This window comes from Squalius cephalus (genome assembly GCF_949319135.1).
Source record: "Squalius cephalus genome assembly, chromosome: 4".
NCBI lineage: Eukaryota > Metazoa > Chordata > Actinopteri > Cypriniformes > Leuciscidae > Squalius > Squalius cephalus.
Genome location: NC_137125.1, coordinates 45,732,113 through 45,755,275, shown reverse-complemented (window position 1 = coordinate 45,755,275; position 23,163 = coordinate 45,732,113). Strand labels below are relative to the sequence as shown.

The 23,163-nt window shown below is 36.0% G+C and overlaps 1 protein-coding gene across 1 annotated transcript in view; it reads left to right on the top strand.

Annotated features, from left to right (window-relative positions):
• Window positions 1–23,163, top strand: part of tmem178bb (transmembrane protein 178Bb) — a 76,368-nt gene that overhangs the window by 17,154 nt on the left and 36,051 nt on the right. Inside the window, exon 3 of the mRNA XM_079869465.1 lies at window positions 22,181–22,294. Coding sequence (XP_079725591.1) covers window positions 22,181–22,294 — 114 coding nt within the window. The remainder of the gene's footprint in view (window positions 1–22,180; window positions 22,295–23,163) is intronic.

The following is a 23,163-nucleotide window of genomic DNA, read 5'->3' as shown; positions in this document are numbered from 1 at the left end:
GCAATTGTTGATAGCAATTTTGTTATTTTTTTGTTCAATCAATCAGCAATTGGGCTTTAAACCAGAGAGGGTCCCTCACTCCGCTAACGATACATTATAAACCTGATTAATGCTATTAAAGTCACATTGGTTCAGACGATAGAATCAGGGGACACAATTAGGAGGAGGACGGACTTGAGAGTTGATCAAAATTTTGATGATGGTCCCTGATGGACACAGTCCATTGATTTTTCCCCCCCCTCAACTCATTTCACGTTTGCCAGGAGGAGCTGTATGTGATATGAGGATATATTTAAAGAGAGAGAGAGAGAGAGAGAGAGAGAGAGAGAGAGAGAGAGAGAGAGAGAGAGAGAGAGAGAGAAATAAAGCTAAATAAAATTAGTCATCTAATTTTTACTCACAAGAGTGTGAAATAAACTGTATTAATAAAATCTAAAAAGACTAATAAAAAACATATACTATATATATACACACACACACACACGTATAATTATAACAAATCATAGCAGTAAATAGCAGCATTTGTTAAGATTTTTTTAAGACATCTATTTAAAAATAAATACAACAACAATAATTATTATTATATAACATTTAAAATCATATCGGCAAAGGCCAACATTTATTAACATTTCTTTTTGTGACCTACAATTTCACACATTCTTTGACTAATAAACAAACTATTTATCTGAAACAAAATGAACACCTCAAGGGTGTCAGCATAAACAAATAAATTTAATTGAAATATAAATACAACAAAAACAACAATAATTATTATTATTAATTATTATTATTATTATTATATAACTTATCTAAAATCATAATGGTGAAGAGCAGCATTTAGATAATCTTTTTAATACTTAAAATTGCACAATAATTTTGTGAACAAACCAATTTGCTAAAATGTTCAGAAGTAACTTGTTGCCTGCTTTGTGAGAAAAGTACCTTGTTGTCCTCAACTTATTTGTGTGACATGATCAGCAAACAACCTTGTTTAGTTGTCAGACAGCATATACAGAAAGCTGAAGCCTTCTGAATACCTTATAACCAGCATTTTCATGTGAACGGGTCAAGCAGCCTGTACATTCCTTGTTTAATTTCCTTTTTCCAACCTTGGTCTCTGGTGTTAATGACCTACGCTATAGAAGCAAAACAGACTTGATCGATTTTAGGTTACTTGAGCCTGGCGTAGTTTCCAACAGCAACTGAAACAGAATCCACATTCGACATCCTGTCGGCAGCCAACGGCAACACTCCAGTCATTAGGAGCTGCATACTTTCCCGATCTTTGCTGAAAAAGTTGAGTGTTTAATGCTTCTTTCCACCTCTTGAGTTTCCCTAGGAATGAGATTCATTAATTTGAGCCCAGTATGAAGTGATCGAGAGAGTCTCAGTAAGCCGGTCACAGCTTTTTCTCCATCTCCACATCGGGTCTGTAATTGAATTCCTGCTCTTAACAGCGGGTACAGGGGTGTGTTAATGTGGTATGCGCTGTGAGCTGAAGTACACTGGAGTGTGTAAGATGTGTTATGGAAGAGTACAGAACTGACACCGCATGACGGATACAGAGGAGCAGAGAATATGGTCTCCTTTTTCAGTGGGATACAAATTCATAGATCTGGTAGAGAATGATTGCGGATAATTAACTTCACAGAAGGACGGCTTGTTTTGGGTTTTTTTTTGTCATGTTTGGAAACATGGAAAAGCACCAAAAGTAGGAAAACATTGTTCCTGCATCTTATTCTCCAAATTTTTGAGACCATCCGTCTGGGTTTCATGAGCACTGTACCTTAGTTTCCAAATGTCGTCATCTGTTGACAGCTCAGTCATTCTTTGGGCCATTAGAGGTTTCTGTCCTCCTCTAGAGTTTTCAACCAGGAGTCTGTGGGAAAGATATATAAAACCATATTATGAATTTTCAGTAACACATTATTTAAAGAGACCATATTATGCCCTTTTAGAAAGTCTTGAATTTGTTTTTTGGGTCTACAAGAATAGGTTTTCATGCTTGAATGTTAAAAAAACACATTTTTTACATTATCACTTCACCTCTCTTCCCAGTCTTTTAGTAACTCTCTGTTCACTTCCTGTCTCTATAGGGCTTTTCACACTGCGCTTAACTGGGTTATCATCGTTCTAAACACCACTTTTAACCCCAGGTAAAGGAACATTTCACACTTGTAATTTAGAAGCAGGTTAACCCCGTATTGCGGTGCCAAACTTGTACAGTGTGAAATAATGCAGTGTTAGAATGTTAAAGCTAGACGCTTAGCAACAGACAACCAATCGTGCACTCATATTTTCGTGCTTTCACGGAAACACTGCGTATTGTATATAAACAATTATGTTTGAGAGGAAAAATGTCAAATGCTGACAGAAATTGCAACAATTTGAGTGAAGAGAAGACCGTTTCATTTATAGTTTGCGCTTTTTATACTCACTCTGCCAACATTTTCACTGGCCTCACCGCTGGGTTCAAGACTATAACAAATCATGTTTGCATTTTCAACAAAAACCTCATCCATATTAGCCAGCTAGATAACACTTTGTCTTAATGGCAAAATTTCCAACAATTATGTAGAATATGTCACAGAAGACTAAACATTTAAGTTTGCAAGGCATAAAAATGAATGCAAAACAATGTAAATGTAATGCAAACTTGGAAACACACCTTTTTACAATATCCTGAAGTATTTGCTAGCTAGTGAGAGCACACATTTCTAGTCACACTGCCAAATATATGTTCATTTGACAAGCAGTCAGCTTTTGCCTACAGTCAGATGGTAATCCGTGAAGTAGTTACAGTGTACAAATGGACTGACAGCACCGTAGTAATTGCCCATCTGTGAGGTGACATACAGGAAGGAAGCAGTCATATACCAGATTGTGGATAAAGATGGCACGCACCATGATGCCAGCCTACAAAGTCACTGTATTTATGGATCATTTTTTTCTTTCTGCTATTCCTACACTTTCCAGCTCAGAAAGCACAAGACCAAGTGAGAAAACATGAGCATATTGCTGCATGTGTAACAACTATGGCTGTCAATAGATTAAAAAAAAAAATCACATAACTTTCTTGGCATTAACCTGATTCATCTCAATTCGTGTATTTGCTGAAGTTTGCAAAAGTGCAAGCTGATGTGTCCCTTCAACATTATTACAGTCGTCTTACCTCACCATATGACAGTTTTTCCCAAATAAAATGGGAATGATGAATTGAATGCTTGCTGAGGTCAATATGACGTTATGTGCATTTTCAAATGCTGAATTAAAATAATTTGTCATCAAAATTATAATGAGACCAATGATGCACAAAATCATCCATTTCTGGTTTTACATAAAATTGACATTTTTAGTCATTAATTTGGTTTTAAGTACACATAATCAGCTGTGCAGAAGCAGAAATCTTGCCAAATATTTTCAACTTTGTTGTTTTCCATGAATGAGGTCGAATATAAATGTGTCTACATAAGACAAAATTGGAAAATAATGGAAAAGACAGCAATGCCGTAGGTAAGAATTATTTTTGTATGTGGGACATTCAGAACATGAATTAAAGATAAAATTAAGATGAAATATTATCCCAAGAAATACCCATTTAATTTACCACAGAAATATTAACTTCAACAACTATAGTAATGAAATCATCCAAGTAAATAGTGAGAAAAAAAGCCAAAAAGTTGGATATTAAAATTAAAATAAATGGGGTTTCCATTTGATTTGATATCCAGTCTGTAAAGCTTTCAGTTTATTCTCTTCAATAAAGCTTCTTGCATTTCATCATGTTTAAAGATGCTAATAACCAAGATTAAATTAGTACTTCTCGTCTAATGAGAAAATTGTAGTGAAACGCTCCAGCAGCATCTGCCATACCTGGTGCGAGGCTATTCCTCTCAGGCAGTCAGCAGGGACGCCGAGACTGAAATAACTTGATTAATGTATGGCACGGCTGTCCGCCAAAGCCCCCCGGCTATGACGTATTTAAAACAAACAGCATTTCTTCTTGTTTTCCCCTTCTAGCTTCCAAGCCTTGGCTTTGTGGTGAGAACGACTGGCATTGGATTTTACTCATCTTGTTTGCACATGCATCGATTGATGATTTTCACTGTTATTGAGTTGTTTTATGCTCAGGGTCAGTTTAGCTTGTTATAAACCCAAATTAGTTCAGCCAGAAAACTGATATCAAAGGCCTCATCACGTCGCACGACATTCAGCTCAGCGTGCCTCAAGCTTTAATTGCTATCGGACACCATTTTTGCTGCTGCCACACACTCAGAAATGAGTCAAAAGATAATCTATGGGGCGTTTTGCCCTACCGCCATTTTAAAGCTGTTATTTTACATTACAGCGACTAACACGCACACTCTGATAGAGATAGATGTGCCGAGGATCTATTCGTCCTCTTCAGGGAGGAAAGCGCGTGGCTGTAGTTCCCGGAGAGGCTTCATTTCAAATGGCTGCACCGTAAGAAGGACTTGGCAGCTTTTAATTAACAACGAGGTTTGCTCAGGGAAAGTGGAAGATAACGTACCACTCAAAGTCGGCGTGAAGCACGCAGAGAAAGACGGATGGAGAGAGTAACGTTCTGTTCACATTAATTAAACGGCTGGCCGACCCAGCTTCACTAAAATATTGAGAAAGGAGCAGATCAAAAAAGAGGGAACACAGGCTTTCAAGCTCTAGGAAATGGGGCAAAAAGGCTCAGGGCGGGCTTATGCATACTTATTGACTCTCAAACAGATTTTTCTTTGCATAATTCAGCCTGTATGTGTTACACGGTACAGTATAGGTGTCTGCAACCTTAAACATTAATGGGGGTTTTATTAGCATTGAACGATAAGATGTAGAGATGAATATTAAATTTATTTATTTTTGAAATGCTCAATTCCCCTGCATTAGCATGCCAAACTTGGTGTAATCCTTGTTCATCGTCACGCACCCTGCAGCAAACTTATGGAAATTTTAGAGGCTAAATACTCCAATTAAACCACACAGCACTGATGAACCCACTGGACAAACTGTTGGACTAGTAAACTAGTTATCCAGGTGGTCGTTCAGTGCCACTCATGCACACACCAGTGTGCATAGTACTGTAGTTTGGTCTGCCATTTTTTGCGATCGTAAAAACACTTTGTAAAAACAAGCATGTTTTACTTTCTTTATTTTTATTATACATTAAGTTCTATTTTTGCTGTGGACAAGTGCATTTTTAGCATGCAATGACAGCTATACAACATAAAAGGTGTTCCCTGACTTTTTAATGTGCATAAGTGCATTTACACAGGGATCAAAAAAGTGATCTTTTTGGTAACGCTTTACAATAAGGTATCATTAGTTAACCACTTTAGTTAACATGAACTAAGAAATAACAATACTTCTACAGCATTTATAAATCTTAGTTGATGTTAATTTCAACATTTACTAATACATTATTAAAATAAAATGTTGTATTTAACATTATTAATGCACTGTGAACTAACATGAACAAACAATGAACAGCTGGATTTTTATTAACTAACATTAACAAATGATACTTTATTGTAATGTTACCATTGTTTTTTTACAAATGAAATTAAATATTAAAATGCTAAAAAAATTATATTTTATTAACTCTTTTTCCGCCAGCGTTTTTGAAAAAAGTTGCCAACCACCACCAGAATATTTTGTTGTATGAATATTTGAATATGCAAAATATCAAAAGAAAGAACAGACCATCTGCTTTTCAACACTTGAATGTGGGTAAGTTTCATAAAAAAAGCAACATTTTGAGCAAAAAGCTGAGAAAATCACATTTTTGTCAAAGACTACGCCTGGATGGGATTCAGAACGATGATCAAAACATAGATTGGATAGATAGTCCATCAACACCCCTGAAGCTTGCACAGTCCTTTACCTCGTCCTGGGTCAACATTTAATTCTGTAACATTAGGCAGTTTTGATTTATATGCTGTTTAATGTTGATGATTACGTTATTTTACATATGCATATGCTTACATATGATATCGCTTATTTCTGCTTCTTCTTCGCCTCTGTTTTGATCAGGAGATTCAGTACTCTTTCAGAAGATGCCTAATAGCAACCCCTACCCTATAACAGTGAAAACACGGAAAGCCAGAAAGTTCCGTCAGTGGCGGGGAAAGAGTTAAATACAATTTTAATTTTCATGAATATTTAAGAATACACATTCCTTGAAAAAGTAATCAGATCCTGAAATATAGAGACAGATCCTCCCAGGAGACAAGCTTGGCCGTCGAGTCTTGCAGTAACGTGACTCCCAGCAGAGGAATTGATCGAGTGGCCTCCCCGAGTCTCTTGCCCTGGAAATTTGCAAGCCAGTCAATCAATTAAAGATCTCAGTGGGTCGACGGGCCTCGATTGGAAAATGTGTTTATGCGTGCTTTGCTTAGCACATCAGGCTTAAAGCTCTTTTCAACACGGCTGAAAAAGATTGATAAGAGAGATAGCCTCATTTCCCTCTGGCTTCTAAATTGACCTTGTAGCATAGTGCGGGTGGGACATGTCCCCACCACTTTTTCTCAGGGTCGATGTTGTCCCCACCACTTTTTGAAACATTTCGAGGCACGGATGTACCTAATATAAATAAATAAAACATCTCCAGGTAACTAGCAGAGCATTAATTTAGTTAGAAATAAGAGACAATCTAGCGCTAAAATGTGTTGTTTTTGAAATCATGCAGAGTGCTCGATGCCACTGCTATCAGTGGTGCGTATACAGTTGTTCTCTTGTAGCTCGTGCACAGTCTTCACATGGACGCACGCTTCAATCTAACACTTTTTAAAACAAAGTTACGCCACTGCCTTGTAGGTACCTAGCAGATGTAGAAAGCGGTCACATGCTTTTTGGAAATTTGAGATTTAAGCTCAGTTTCTAAATGTAATGAGTTTCCTCTGTAAAGAGCATTTTTTTTTAGGCATTGCTCTTGATGGAAGGAAATACACAAGGAGGCTATTAAACAGTTCTAAAATGTTACCGTCATTTGGATAAAATAATTTTTCATAAAAATTATGCAAAATACAGTTTTATGGGTGGTAAAAATATATTTATAGATGGTACATTTTCTTAATTCACCCGCCATTTAGCAGTTGTGGCAAAAAGTTAATTTTGGACCCTGCAGCTAAATCTCTCTTAATGGCATGATGGCATTTTTGCAATTATATTGGCACGCCAGCATGGCACACTGTGCAGAAGCAGCCCATGTTGTTAGGCATGTATTAGTGCTTAGGGAAGAACGCCAAGAAACCGTCTGTGGGACTAAGAGGCAAAGATGCCGTGCTAAGAGAACACATGTTGACAAGACTTGACCCACTGCTGCTCCTTATTTCCTCTCAATCAATTAATGTGTGGGTCATATGACCAACTGAATTTGCATGTTGGCCAATACATTTTTATTTGCATTAGTGAAAACAACTTGTTAACATAGGTATTTTTAGACCTTATGAAGACCCCCTTAAAAATCTGTGATCTAGAAAACCATATATAAAAAAATAATAGTAGCCAATAGCAGCAATTAACTGTACAGTATATTTCATTAGTAAGAAGAACAAAAAATGTTTCACAGCCACTTTATTACACCTTGCTAGTACCTTGTTAGTTTGCCTTCAGAACAGGACTGTCTTAATTCTTCGTGGCATAAATAGATTCAACAAGGTGCAATTTGGTCCACATTGATATGTCAGCATCACGCAGATGCTGCAGATTTGTCGGCTGCATATTCATGATTCATGATTCTCCCGTTCCAGCATATCCCAAAGGTGCTCTACTGGATTGAGATCTGGTGACTGTGGAGGCCATCTGAGTTTAGTGAACTCGTTGTAATTTTTCTAAAAAAAATTGAGATGCTTTGAGCTTTGTGACATGGCTTGTTATCTTGGAAGTAGCCATCAGAAGATGGGAACACTGTGGTCATAAAGAGATGGACATGGTCAGAAACAATAGGCTCTGGCATTTAAACGATGCTCAATTGGTACTAAGAGGCCCAGAGTGTGCCAAGAAAATATCCCACAAATCATCACACCACCAGCAGCAGCCTGAACCGTTGATACAAGGCAGGATGGATCCATGTTTTTAATGGTGTTTACGCCAAATTCTGACCCTACCATCTGAATGTCGGAGCAGAAGTTGAGACTCATCAGACCAGGCAACGTTTTTCCAATCATCTATTGTCTGTGAGGTGAGCCCGTGCGAATTGTAGCCTTAGTTCTCTGTTCTTAGCTGACAGGAGTGGCACCAGTGTGTGTTCAGCTGCTGTAGCCCATTTGCTTGGATGTGCATTCAGAGATGCTCCTCTGCACACTTCGGTTGTAATGAGTGGTTATTTGAATTACTGCTTTCTATCAGCCCGAATAGATTCTCAGTTTGAATTTCAGCAGATCATCTTGACCATGTCCACATGCATTGAGTTGCTGTCATGTGAATAGATTAGATATTTGTGCAAATGAGCAGTAGATCAGGTGTACCTAATAAAGTGGCCGGTGAGTGAATATGTTTTTAATTAGTCCTATTTTGTGCTATGAACAAGCATTTATCTCTCCTGCATATTTTGCATGCAGAGAGTACAGGTAATACCACAAAAAGTTGAAGAAAAGCAGTAAAAAGTTATGTTTCCTGACTTTATAATGCGTCTTGTGTATTTACACAAGAGAACATTTGGGAAAACAATTGAAAAAATTTAATTAAGTTAAATATTAAAAATAATATTTTAAATATAATGTAATTTAGTTGTATTATATTAGGCTATATATTATACCATGTAATTGTATTTTTTATATATTTAATTTCATTTATTTTATTAATTTATTTTATTAGGCTACATAAGCTCATTTAAATAAAACTTTAAGGCTGCATGCGCAATACAATGCAACTTAAAACATCATTATGTAGCATTTTGTTGCACTATGCTATTGAAAAGGTAGCTTATACTTTCAAATCTATGCCACTGGGAAAACACTATTTTCATGCTACTGAAAAATGCAGTTAAGTTGGTACCATCACTATTCCTAGTTAGTTACTCCACAAAAACTAGAGGAAGGAGACAGTGAAAGTGATTGCAAGTGATTGCCTGGAGCAGAGAGTGGGCTTTCCGCATAGTCAAGATGGTGACATTCTTCTAGATGACTAGTGAAATGGATGTGTAGGATGAGCAACTGAGATGTATTTTTCTCTTTGCAGCATCCATAGTAAGCAGATGGAACGGTAAAGCACCGAATCCTGAGGCCTTTGAGTTTCCCTGACCCAGATTTTCAACTCACTGCCTGATTTAGGTGTGCTGCACTAATGTTCGAGTCATAATGTGTCAGCTCTCTTATATGTCAACCTTTTGTGTAGGTTTTACACTTCAATGATCCCAGTAGTGTTTATTTTCCCCCAAAATTGGCTTAGCTTTACAATGCCACAGATCAAGTGTGGCTTCTAGACACATAACTTTAGCAGTGGTGTAACTTCAAGACTGACATGGTCAAAGTGAAATGGTCTGGCAGGATTGCGAATCTATCGTGAATACACCCACCCCCATCTGCCCAGCTGCTCTACATGCACCTACAGCTCTCTTCCTGCTTCAGATGACATCTGTGTGTGCCTAGTGAATGGAATATATTTGTTTATCCTCTCCGCGGCTTCATAACCCTCTTGGATTGGAGCCCGCGCAAAAATCCCAAAAGACCAAGCCAATGTCTGCATTCTCTCTCTCGATCGCTCTCAAAGCACTGAAAGGTAAATTGTATATATTTATGAACACAATTGAAAAAATGTGGGTGTTTGGAAAAGCAGGAACGGAAGTTATGGGGAGTAAACCGGCTCAGGTTGACTCTTGAACTACACCTCACCAAAGGTCAAAAGTGCAATCCCTTGCCTATTCCCATTGACTTCATTCAGACAAATCCCACGTCTATCTGGAGTTGAGATTCGAAAAGCAAAGGTTGCCTCTTCCTAAGGGCCAGGTTTGACATTTTCATCCCCAAAAAACAGGAAATCTCTCACTTCAGTCTGCTCAATGCATTTGGAAGTGTGGCTAGTCCTGCAATCCTGGAGTCTATTATGACCAGCTGAGATGAAAGGTTTTGCCTGGAATTAGATTTGACTTCGTGTGAGCTTGCTTTATCTACACACCGCCAAATACGGGACTGTCCTCGATCTAACAATTTGTGGACAGTCAAATGTGCACTCCTGGCGGGGATTTTCACATTTTAAGCTGAAATTCAAGAGTACTGTCTTATGAGAAAAAGACAGGCAGAACATTACCAATAGTCTCAGGCTTAGTCCCGCCTTAGACCTTCCCATGCACATGAAAATGGAAAGCACTTTTTCAATCCTGCAAGCTCAAATCTTACTGACTGTACAACAAAACAGCGAGTGCATTTGAGGCTCAAATAATGACTGGATGTGAAATGTTGTCAGGTTACTGGCATCAAACCCTTAAAAGATATAGAGTTTAATTTGAGCCACTTATTAGTAAGTTAACTAGATCAATACTATACAAAATTCTGCTCTGCAATGTGGACCAAACCTTATGCTTTTTTGTCAAAGGCTACATGAGGCTACATTACCATGAACCACAGATCAACTTCATCTTTCTAACAAAACCACACTCAAACTACCTTGCATGCACTAACACTGATGTCAAGGATCCATGAAATTGAGTGACTAATGGAGCGACACCACAAAAATACACTCCAGCTATGAACACCACAAACATTCAGTTCATTCAAACAGACAGTAAGGTAAAACAAGTCCCAAAGGAGTAACCGTTTGATCATTTAATAGATGGCAACAAAAAGAAAACTCTTTCCCCTGACCTCTTGATTCTTAACACAAAGCTCAGCAATCCCGGCATTATCATTAGATCCCATGTAAAGTGCTTTATCAATAGACTACTTAACATATAGATTCTAGGACCATTGGCAGATCATGCCACTGTCTGCTTGGCAGAAATCCAGGCTGCTGTCTTATAAAAACTTTCACCGCCACTTAATTTAAGCCAATGCCAATCTTGAACTACAGTGTGCACTCCTCATTTATTATTTACAGGCAATATGCAGCTGTTCTATTTGCTGTTCTGTAAGAAAAACACAATCTTCTGTCCAAACAATCCCGTTTTGGACCTCTTAATTATATTCTTTCAACAATAATAAAGGGTTTCCAGTCAATAGCTTTCTTCATTTCTTCCAACTATTCAAGAATTTCTCCAGCATTTATATGCTCCACAGTTTTATCTTTTCATAATGTGTAAACAGGATACAAAATTAACACTCACCAAGCACCTCCTGAGAGTTAAAATCAGCTTTGGCGAGTAAATACAATCTGGCCAGTTGGCTGGTATATTTATTGTGAATTACTATATGGTTCAAATCTTAAAGGTGCACCTAGTAATTTTATTAATTAATTCATACTGACACCTAGAGGTGTAGATGTGGCATCACAAAAAACAAATATTTTCAATTTAAAATCTTTGATGACATAAATTTATTCCATAAACGGAAATCCACTGGTCATGTGATCTCAAAATGGCTGCCACCATGAGGAGACCTGCTCTATGTAAAAAAAAAAAAAAACTACTTTTATCAGGCTACTGATAATCCTTGAGTCTTAATTGTACATAATTGTGAACATATTTCTCAAAAGTACTATTTATTTGTTTGTGTAAAATGCAATGCATTGAGGGACAAGTTACTGAGTGCACCTTTAAATGCATGAACAAAGCTGACTGTTTAGCCAGACTGTTTGGTTTCATGACCAAACAAACAGTCTGTCTAAACAGGCTGAAAGAAATTCAGCTGCAACATTTACCTCAGTGACAGTAATATTTTTGCCCATAATAAAACAATGCAAAATATAGTTTGTGTCTGATATACTTCACCTGATATGGAAAAAAGTTAATGTAACTTGTACTATTGTCTGTTAGCATAATTAACATCCCCTCTTCTTCACTTTTTTTGTACAGTGAGACTATCTGGAGACCCCCATCCCCCATCCCCCATCCCCCATCCCCCATTTATTTCAGTATATATTTAACTCTAAAAACGAGATATAGAGAAGAGAAGTGACAACTTTTCCCATTCAACTTCTAGACAAAGGCTCCTCAAACTAAATGCATCTCACGGGAGACTCAAGTTAGCATTGCGACTGCCATTATCCATTTGCTGTGTGTGTCAGCAAAAAATATTTAATGGCAGTGTGAGGTTTTCTCCTACAGGAGTGAAGGACAGTGCGTTGGCAGCCGTTTTCAGGCATTTAATTAAGCAGCTCTGTGCCAGTGTCCAGATACTATCAGTCAGTAACGTCTGTCCATACTTCCATCTCCTGCAGACGACAGATAATTAATAGGCTAATGCTTTTTTTATAATCGTCTCATTCTTAATCACATGCAAACTGACCAAGACAAACACAGCGACTGGCGTTCACAACAGCATCAGACAGCTTGTCAAAGACTGAAAATGGACTTTAAAAGAGTGCCAATTAACTAAATAAACAAGGTTATAGCCTAGTTATAAAATGAATACCATTACGAAGAAGAATGCTGCTCTAGCATATTATGCATGACTGATTAGGGCTATTGCACGCCCACAGACTTTTGAAGAGTGATTAGATTGGCTATTTATTTATTTTTCCACTGGATCAGAGTGAGTTCCTCCACCCTCTGTGAGTTTGAGCCGAAGAGCCGCACACCAGCCCGGATTCATCCATCTTAATTCTCTAACACAGTGGGCTTGAGGGCTTCTGCCATACTGATTCTGGCGAATTACAAGAGACAAGCCACTCCTGAGGGAAGCCTTCACGGCCCTTCAAAGACAGCATGATGCTGCGGAGTGTAAAACTCTCAACATGATCCATAGCAAACCAGGCTCATTGTTCCCTATCATTAGCTCCTGAAGGCATGCCACACTGTTTTCCGATGGATCTTCGATCGCAAAAGCTGAATATCAAGTGTTGTATAGGAGGAGGCAATCGTGTAAGCTACTCAATATGGATATGGTCTTAACATTAACACTGTTCCAGTACAACCACTAGTCTATTCAATTGAGTCATTCTAATGAACCGATTCTTTTTAATGAATCGTTCTAATCAATTCACTTCACTGTAGAACTTTGGAAATAAAACAGTGGAGCACACAAAAATGTACCATTGCAAAAGTTGCAACTATAGTTATAAAACAATAGTTATTGATACTACACAATTAAACATGACAATAATATTCTCACAATGTTTCAAGAACAAATATTCTTTCATTATGATGATATTTTGGCAGATATATAAACTATGGTTCAAAATTTTGTGGTTTGGTAAGACTTTTTAATTTTTTTAATTATTTTCTTTTGCTCGCCAAGTCTGCAATTTTTGATCAAACATACAGTAAAAATAGTAATATTGTGAAATATTTATATAATATTCTATTTTAATATTTTTTTTAAAATGTAATTAATTTATATGAGGAAAAGTTGAATTTTCAGCATCATGACTCTTAATGTCACATGATCCTTCAGAAATCATTATAATATTCTGATTTGATGCTGAAGAAACATTTATTAATGAATAAATGAATTTCTTTAAAACTAAAACGTACTGACTCCAAACTTTTGAACAGTAGTGTATTATGAAAATGTAATTTACTATAAAAATGAAACACAAAATGACAAAAAGATATGTAAAGGTTTTTACATATGCAAAGGAATCATTGAAACGAACAGAACCGAATTAAATAAAAAACTTCCCCGTTATAACAAAAAAAGGGTAAACTTAGTACAAGGTTGTCTGATTGGGCTAATTAGTCTAAACTCATTTCTAAATAATCTTACTAATTTAGTCTAAACACTGCAAACAATGCATAGAAAAGTATCACAATCACAGGAAACTGTGGCTCCGATGCCTTTCGCCTTCTGCAGTGTGGGTCGGCTATAACTATAACTTTCGAGGTTCACACTTTATTTTAAGCCAGTTTCACTTGTCTGAAAGATATTTACATGTTACGTTATTAGACTCTTTTATCCAAAGCAACTTGGTTACTTGGTCACTCGCTCATGGATGACATAACAGCTTTATCTTCCAGCCATAAAACAATCACAATCAACTATATTCAAGCTTTAGTGTATTTTTAAAGGACATTCACAGTTCTCCAGCATCCACTGTTACCTGTAAACAAGATTGTCCTCAACGACATTTGCGCACTGGCAAAATTAACTGCACATTACATTCATCATCATGTCATGCTCAGCCACTGCATGAAGCATCTCTGAATTAATTTCACTTCACTTGAAAAAGCAGAGACAATCTATCTGTCACGTTCCCTGCAGCAACGAACTGCTTTACCTGCACAAGCCTTGCGCTGATGTGCTGTGTTGTAATTATGGAGACAATGAAACAAATCAGCTGGGTCAGAATACTTGACCGTTATAAGATCCCTCCCCGTTACAACCAACCAATGCTCTTAACTGGTGTATCTCGCCGATAATCCAGTCTGGTTTGGGTTTGGGGAGGGATGGACCGCAATCTGGGTCACCGAATAATGAGGCCAGGGCGCGTACTGCACCACAGCGTCCATCTGGCAGCTCCACGTGCCTGTCTCTGCCAGCGATAAACAGGTCTGGAGGAATAAACAGAGTGTGGGCACACAAAGAGACATGTTACCCTGCTCTGGAATAAAGTGTGTGAGAACATTTTTGCTTTTGGAATTTAGTATTGAAGCATACAAAATATATATTTTTTTAAATGGCAGTTTTGTTTTCGTGCTTTTTTTTGTGCACTGCTCTATGTGTATGAGTATTTATATATATAAATATATAAATAAATCAATAAAAAAAAACATACAAAAAATATATACATATATATATATAAATTATTAAAATATATCATTTTTATTATGTATAAAAATATAAAAAACATAATAATATATATACAGTCATGTGAAAAAGAAGTTTGTCATCCATGGCTTCTCCATTTTGTCTTTATGTTTGTTAAGTAATTAATGACACAGTGTAATATGTCATGCCTTGTGGTTCATCTGAGGTTGTATTTACCAAAGTTTAAGACCATGACAGATGATTTTTTTTATTACGCCATTATACGTAAAACCATGGAATTCAAAAGATTGTCCTTTCTTTTTCACGTAAATATATTAAAACTGAATTTTATGAGTAAACCAGGATAGATCTGTTATTTAAACAAATGACATAAATTTTGATTTGAAAAATTACACTTTCTTCTATCTATCTATCTATCTATCTATCTATCTATCTATCTATCTATCTATCTATCTATCTATCTATCTATCTATCTATCTATCTATCTATCTATCTATCTATCTATCTATCTATATCCTTTTGTGGAAATAATACTATGCATATATCTTTTTTAAGACTTTTACTTTTAAGGTGCACTGAAAGTGCCGTTTAGCTTGCACAGAAACTGACTCAGTTGCAATAAAAACAAAAAACAAAGGGAAATTTACTCGGATGTACACAGTCATAATAGCACTGTGCTTTTCCAGCAATGCTCCTAACTGAAATAATAAAGCCATACATGCATTATGTCAGCCATTACACTGGGGGCAAAGAGAGATAGCGAGAGAAAAAAAAAGAAAAAAACAGATTGTATGATGACAGGGATCTTTGAAGTCCATATGCATGTGGGTGACGGCACACAGTGGAGTGAAGCAGAATCTTGACTCATAGACAGAGTTATGCCAAAAGCCTCTCTCAGTCTTTATCAACAGCCTTTATCTTGATCATAAGGACAGAGACCACCATGAGGCACATTTATAATTAGATTGTGGAGTGTCGGGTCAAACACTATGAGTCAGCTAGATGATAATGCCGCTCTGGGACTGTTAGTGTCAAGCATGGCTTACTCCAGCTTTGATAAAGCACTCGTATCATGCCTTATGTTGATCTTTTGCTATCTCACAAAGGTCTGCTAGTGCACAATGCTTTAGGAATTGCAGGACTCATTCTCTGCTTTTTCTAAGACACCATGCAATTAGGGGAAATAAAACCTAACTGCTTAAGGTGAAATTTGTTAAAATGCAAGAAAAAAAATTATATTTACATAATTGACTACCATTGCTATTCTCAAGACTGGTTGGAAATTAGATTCATCACAATTATTTTGTAAAGAATATCTATATATCTTTTCTACCCAGTTTCTCGTCAACTTTATCATTCTCACTGCAGTTCAATATTCTCTGTAAAACTCAATATTTAATGGGAAAGCACTGTACAATTTATTTTGAAAATAAATTTAATTGGTCTAAGGTGGCATTCTTTGGACAAATGCTTTTGTATAGTGACCGCGAAAAAATAATGATGCCCCTCGTATATTTTTTCTCGTTTAGAAGCATGGTTATTATCAGTAAACTATAAACAAAACAAAACATAACTAACTAAAAGATTAAATTAAAGAAAAAAAAAATCTTGAATATATTAAATAAAACTGTCACGTTTTGAGTTTGTTCATGTTTAGAGATTGCTTTTACTATCCTTTTCTGTTCATGTCTGTTTCTAGGTTGGTTTTCTTGTTCTGTTAATTAGTTCCGTCATCCTCTGTTTCCCTGCCTGTTAGTCTCCTAGGTTACACATGGTTTGATTCAGTGGTCACAGGTGTTTCACGTTTCTTTGATTGCTTTGTTCTATTTAATCCCTGTGTTTCTTTCATTTCATTGTCAGTACTACTTTGTGTTATGTTTCTAGTTCCCTGAGTTCTTTGTTTTAACAAGTTTAACTGCTACATTTAGATCCTTTTCTACTCGTTTATTGCAACCCAACTGTGACAAAAACAATATAAAATAGTCTTGAATATATGTAAATAAACTATTTGGTACATTTTAGCCTTCTAATGATCTAGAGGTATTCAATATATAAACAAATGTTTCTCTGCAGATTTATACATAATATTATTTCAGTAGAGTGTTTCAGCGTTTTTAGCAGTTTTCACGGATACGTGTGAATAGGGATTGTTTTGACAATGGTGTCGTCTAAAAGCTTCTCCGTTTTAAGCATATCGTTGTCATGTAAACGTACCCTTAGATTTAGTACACTGACAGTAAAAAAGCTAAGGAATTAATATTTTGCAGAGTATTGTTCTCACACTATACATGAAAATATATAGCAGCCTTTATGTTTTAAGAAGGAGGTCCTATAAAAGCATCACTTTCAGCGATCCTTGGCATAATGAAGTTGTTTAGTGTATCCCCCCCCAAAAAAGGAAGATTACATTACAATTATTACTATAATTGCATACAAACACTAAATCGATCTGTCATTCTTCTGAGAAACAGCACTGTATTTGACTCGAACACTAAGGCAACATGAACAGCGTAATGATGAGTAATGCTTGCCACTTAACAAAGGGAATTGCAGCACATGCTGGCAGCATGGCTACAGGCCTGTAGCAGAGGGGGGAGTTTATGATTAATGGAAATAAATATGAAAAGCATCACATCAGCCCCAGCACCTGATCACTCTCGCCTCCACAACTGCGTTACTGCTTAGCAAACAACTACATCACCAGCGGATACAGCCCTCGGTTCAGTTCAGTGTGCGCACTGCACTCCTGGAGTCAGCGGCACTGACGCCGAATAGCTCCTGACAGAGAGGTCAAGATTCAAGAATAATCCACTGCTACAATTTGACATGCCTTTTTGACTCTAATAAAGCAGTCTTGAAGTAATTCTTGCAATGCCCTACATATTAAATATGTATGGGGATGTACAATTACTTGAAGTATGTCAGATATTTACATTTATTACACAGGTCTTTGGAATACTTGATTTTGATTGATCAAATGTGGCTTTCTGTGGCAAAATATTTTAATATAACCAAAATGAAATAATTAAAAATTTAGCCTATATATTTTCATTTAGATTAGATCGATGTACTAAAATGCCTAAAACTGAAATAAAAATGAATAAAAACTATATAGATAGACACACTTTATTTTAACTTTATCTTAACAAAATTACTTTAATTAAAATTAAAATGGAAAATATAAAAATATATATTTTTACATATAATATAATATAATATAATATAATATAATATAATATAATATAATATTAGCTCAATGATACTAAAATAACACTGATCATTTCTTCCCCATTTATTAACTTATTTTTGAGTAGCCGGTAAAATAAATAAAATAAAATAAAAAAATAAAATAAAATAAAATAAAATAAAATAAAATAAAATAAAATAAAATAAAATAAAATAAAATAAAATAAAATAAAATAAAATAAAATAAAATAAAATAAAATAAAATAAAATAAAATAAAATAAAATAAAATAAAATAAAATAAACATTGAATAGGCTTATATGTACAAACAATTTGATTAATTTTATTGACTCCAAAGCACATATTTACAAGGATCCAGAGTTATTAAATATATAAACAGTTGTGCTAATTGTGACACACGGTTTTATTATTTACTGTTTTAAAATGACCTGTTAGAGCATATTAACTTCTGCTCTTATATTACGTAAAAATTAATGTGTTATATATCTGTGCCACTTTTAAAGGGGAGATCAAGTTAATCCCCTTTGCAATATTAAAGCTGCAACACTGGTGACTTTGCATGAACCTCAGTGATATTATGGTACACCACACAGCATTGATCCAGTTTACATGTAATGAGAACACTGGACACATATCATTGATCCCAGGACAAGTCAAATGTCAGGCTATTTGTAATCTGTTACCTTACTGACATGCAGTCCTTCCTCAAGTATAATAGTTCTATCTTACTGAGTTGTCGATATTGTGCATCTGAGGTTTTACTTAGAATGGTTTTGCTCATTGGGAGGCATGTGTTGGCCAGAGGGAGTGAAAACGTGAAGTGAAGAAGGGCTCATGAATTATTGACAAAGACATTGGAAAAATGGCAAAGTGACATTCCAAAGGATCCAGAGGAAATTAAAAGATGAGGTTCAAGGGTGATTAATTTTGTAACGGTGCCTTCGCACTTCGGCTGGCAATGTGTGAAACGTGTCGCAAATGGATTATTTAAAATCCATTTATTTATTTATTTATTTTGAAATTCGTCTGAGCAGACACATTAGTTGTGGATAATGGCAGTGATTAATCCTTGAGTAAACAGCTGAAAATGCCCTTGCAGGGTAAAATAAAGAAGAAGAAGAAAAAAAAAAAAACCCTAAAATGTCCTTTTTCTCTCTATGATAGTTAAAGCAAAGTGAGACAGGCTGGAGATTCATAAATAAGTAAGAGACTCTCCCCAGTCTCCCAAATGCCTGTCTGCAGACTTTAGATTAGCACAATGAGCAGAAAAGCAGACAGCACAGGAGAGTTTGCCAAAGAAATAGTAGCCTACTTGCTGATTCTCTCTTTGTACTGTACATAAAATTGTACAAAATTAAATTAAATATGCAGCCCTTGTAAGAATATACAGCCCTTGTAAAAATATACACGCGCACTAGAGCTGACTATTTAACAATTAATTAGTTCAAAACATGATAATAAGCAGATACTTTATATTAAAACAATTATTTTATGTTTTAAAATGATCATTAATTGTAATTAAGGCAGTTCTAAAGGCAAAAGAGGGGGTTCAACCCGTTACTATAGCAAGGTGTACCTAATAAAGTGGCCAGTGAGTGTACAATTCACACAGGCGAATTGAGGCTACAATTCACAGGCTCACCAAAATTGGACAATAGAAGATTGGAAAAACGTTGCCTTGTCTGATGAGCCTTGATTTCTGCTGTGACATTCAGATAGTAGGGCGTAAACAACATGAAAGTATGGATCCATCCTGCCTTTTATCAACAGTTGAAGCTGGTATAACTTGGAGTGCAGCTTAACATTAACGTAGATTGTTCTGTAAATTGATTTTTTTTTTTTTTTTAACTAAAGCAAACACTCTATTAGGCTTCCACTACCATTTATACAATGTTGAAAGGTGTAAAAGGGGATGGAAGCTCACAAGTCAACGTCCCCAATTAAACTAAGCAATTCTGTATTTGAGTCACACATCCAAATCAAAGTAAGTACTGTGGTCCCAGTGACACTGCCATTCTGCTATGCCCTATCTATTCAGAGTATTTAAAATCTATTCAACTCTCCCAGGCTTTGGCCATCAAAAAATCTATACCCAGGAACACATGCTGTCTGGTCAGCCTGGAAGAAAGATGGTTTTGGTTTACACTCGGTCGCTGACCCGATCAGCTTCTGCCCCACAGGGATGCATAGGGCCAAGAACAATCTGTCTTACAAGCCTGTGTAACAGGAGATGTTCGTGGAGTTGCTCATTAAACCCAGTGTAAGCCATGTTTAAACATGAAATTTGTCATTTTCTATCCCACACAATATGCAAAGACACCTATAAGTAAGCCATTGTAGATTGATTTCCCCACAAGCTGTAAATACTGTGGCACTACACATAGTGAAAACATATAACAAATATGATTTTAGAAAAAATTATAGTAATAATAGTAAAAAACAAATGCATGTACTGTTACACCCCTAAATAAATATATTATGTGGTTATGTGTTGGCTCGCCACTTTATGACCAATGAAACAAGTAGAGTTCCACTCAAGCGTATCCATTCTCAACTTCCGACAATAATGATTTGTTAATCAATGTGACACTAGAACTTCCCTCAGTAACACAACATAGATTTTAGCTGGTCTATTGGTTCCTGGAGGAATGAGATAATGGAAGACAGAGTAGAGCATTGGGACTATAATTCTCTTTTCTGGATGGTACAGGCTGCCATTTTCTATCTGCAGAGTTTCATAATCAACAGGAAATGATATCCTGGACAATAGTGCAAGCTGGAATGATTGCTGCCGTGTACCATAAGGACACAGAAATATGTATCATTATCTTTGTCAGCCCTTTTCCACTGCTGATCAGTGCATGTGCGTGAGCTCTGAAGACACATGAGCACATCATCTTCCTGTCGAAAGGGGAGGATGTGTGCAAGCCTCATTCTAAAGGCCATATCATTCACAAACGCGCTTCAGAGTGCTCACAAATGAAATAATTTCAGACACGACGCCGCATAACTCATTCCTCAAAGCTTGAGAGATATGCTGTCGACCAAAAAGCCTCAAAATACACTGAAACCAGAGGGAATTCAGATGTGACAAGCTACAGGAAACCACTGTTTGATTAGAAACAAAGAGAAACACAAATCACACGACTTTGTAAATGTTGAAAAAGCCTCCTGGAATGCTAAAAAAAATGGGATCTGTAATCTCTCAAAGTGAAGGAGAAAAGGGAAAAAAATTACAACAATCGAAGGTGTGAAGATTTGTATTCTGGTCGTGCTAAATACAGTGAAATGAAATGGAAATCTCTTGGAGGAGTGTGTGGGATGTATATCTGGAAAATGAAGACAATATTATCTCCATCGGAATCAATACAGTATCTACTGTTGTTCTCCTTGTCAATGCAATAAGTTGACATGTTATCTTGTCATATTTGTCAGCAGTGTTTGGGGTAATGCATTACAAGTAATGTGCATTATGTAATCAGATTACTTTTTTATAGTGTATTACTTTACCCACTTTCATTTGAGTTACTTTTTTTAAAAAGGTAATGCGCATTACATTTCACTTCAATTAACTTGTTCAAACATTTTTTAAACTACTGAATTAAAATTCTCTCTCTTCTCCATAACAGTGAAGAGAGACATGTACACTCATGCACGTGTGGGAACAGACAAAAAGTTCAAAAGTAACAAAACATTTTTAATTAAAAAGAGTTGTACAGTAGGTAATCTTTTGGTAGATCTTTTGTATGGCATTAGTTGTCAGGAATTATTTGAAGTGGTCAGAATACAATAATATTCTAAAGGAAAATGAAGGTTCATGTTTGTTTAAGTAAACACTTCCAAAAATAACTTCTCTGTAAAAAACACCTGCAATGCCTGAAAGAGAGCGAGCCTCAGCCACGTGAGAAAATGTAACACAAAAGTAATGTAATACTTTACTTTCTATAAAAAGTAATGCAATTAGTTACTTTTTAGGGAGTAGCGCAATATTGTAACTCTTTGCTTTTAAAAGTAACTTTCCCCAACACTGTTTGTCAGCATTTTTAGACATACTATTCACAATTTCACCATAAACACGAATAATTTCTGGTTTATCTGTTCATCCATGAGCAAAACTTATTTTACCAGTACTTAAACTCATTTTTTCTACTTCTCTACTTGCAGGGTCCATTGCCAGATGCTCCTATATCAAGTACCACTACTCCTCAGCCACAATACCCAAGAATCTCTCTTACAACATCACCAAGACCATACGTCAGGATGAATGGCACTCTCTACGTGAGTACATGGCTTTACTCTACATTTGAAGATGCATTTAAGAAATGCCACTACTGTGATTAGAGGAGACTACAAATTCTGTACTTGTAACACAACTAAAGAATTAATATCTCAAACTGTCATACTTGCTTGACAAATTACCTTCATAGTACAAATAAGTGTATAATTTAACAATTACTGCTGAGACAAGCACTTTGTAAACAGTACAAACAGTAATCATCCCATAGTGATGTCCTTTGCTCAGACCCTACTTGCTAAGGTCAAGTCAAAGCCAGATATGGAAGGTGTAATGCAATACGTTGCAATTTCATTCATTTCGGGAAAGCTCTCGATAGACCTAAAGATATAGATGAGGTGATTTGTTGTTGGTTTGTGGAAGGAGAAAGTAGGGTACATATCTCAAAGTCAGATGTACCTTGTCGACCCACTTTTGCTCTGTTTCCACCGTACCCAAAATGGAAATTATGAAGATGTTTTAACAGAAGTGGTGGGAAAATGCTTTAATACAGAGAGTGGGCCATTAGTACGCAATCTGACCCACAGGAAGCTCAGCAAACCCGTAAAGCCCATCATTCATAAAGTTTTCCACATGCCACACCTTGAGGGGTTGATTATTAAAGATATTTACTATTCAAAAATCCATTTTGCTGGTAAATAAAATAAAACAAATATGGTAAAACAAATATAACACATATACTATAAATAGTTAACTTAATATTACAGTTTATGTAAGCAGTGTGCATAAAAAATATTATTAAAATATAATTAATTATAATAAAAATTATTATTACACATCAAGTTTACTTAATATAACTGTTTATATATAAAAGTGTGTGTATATAAAATAAAGTAAATCTTTTTTAAATTAA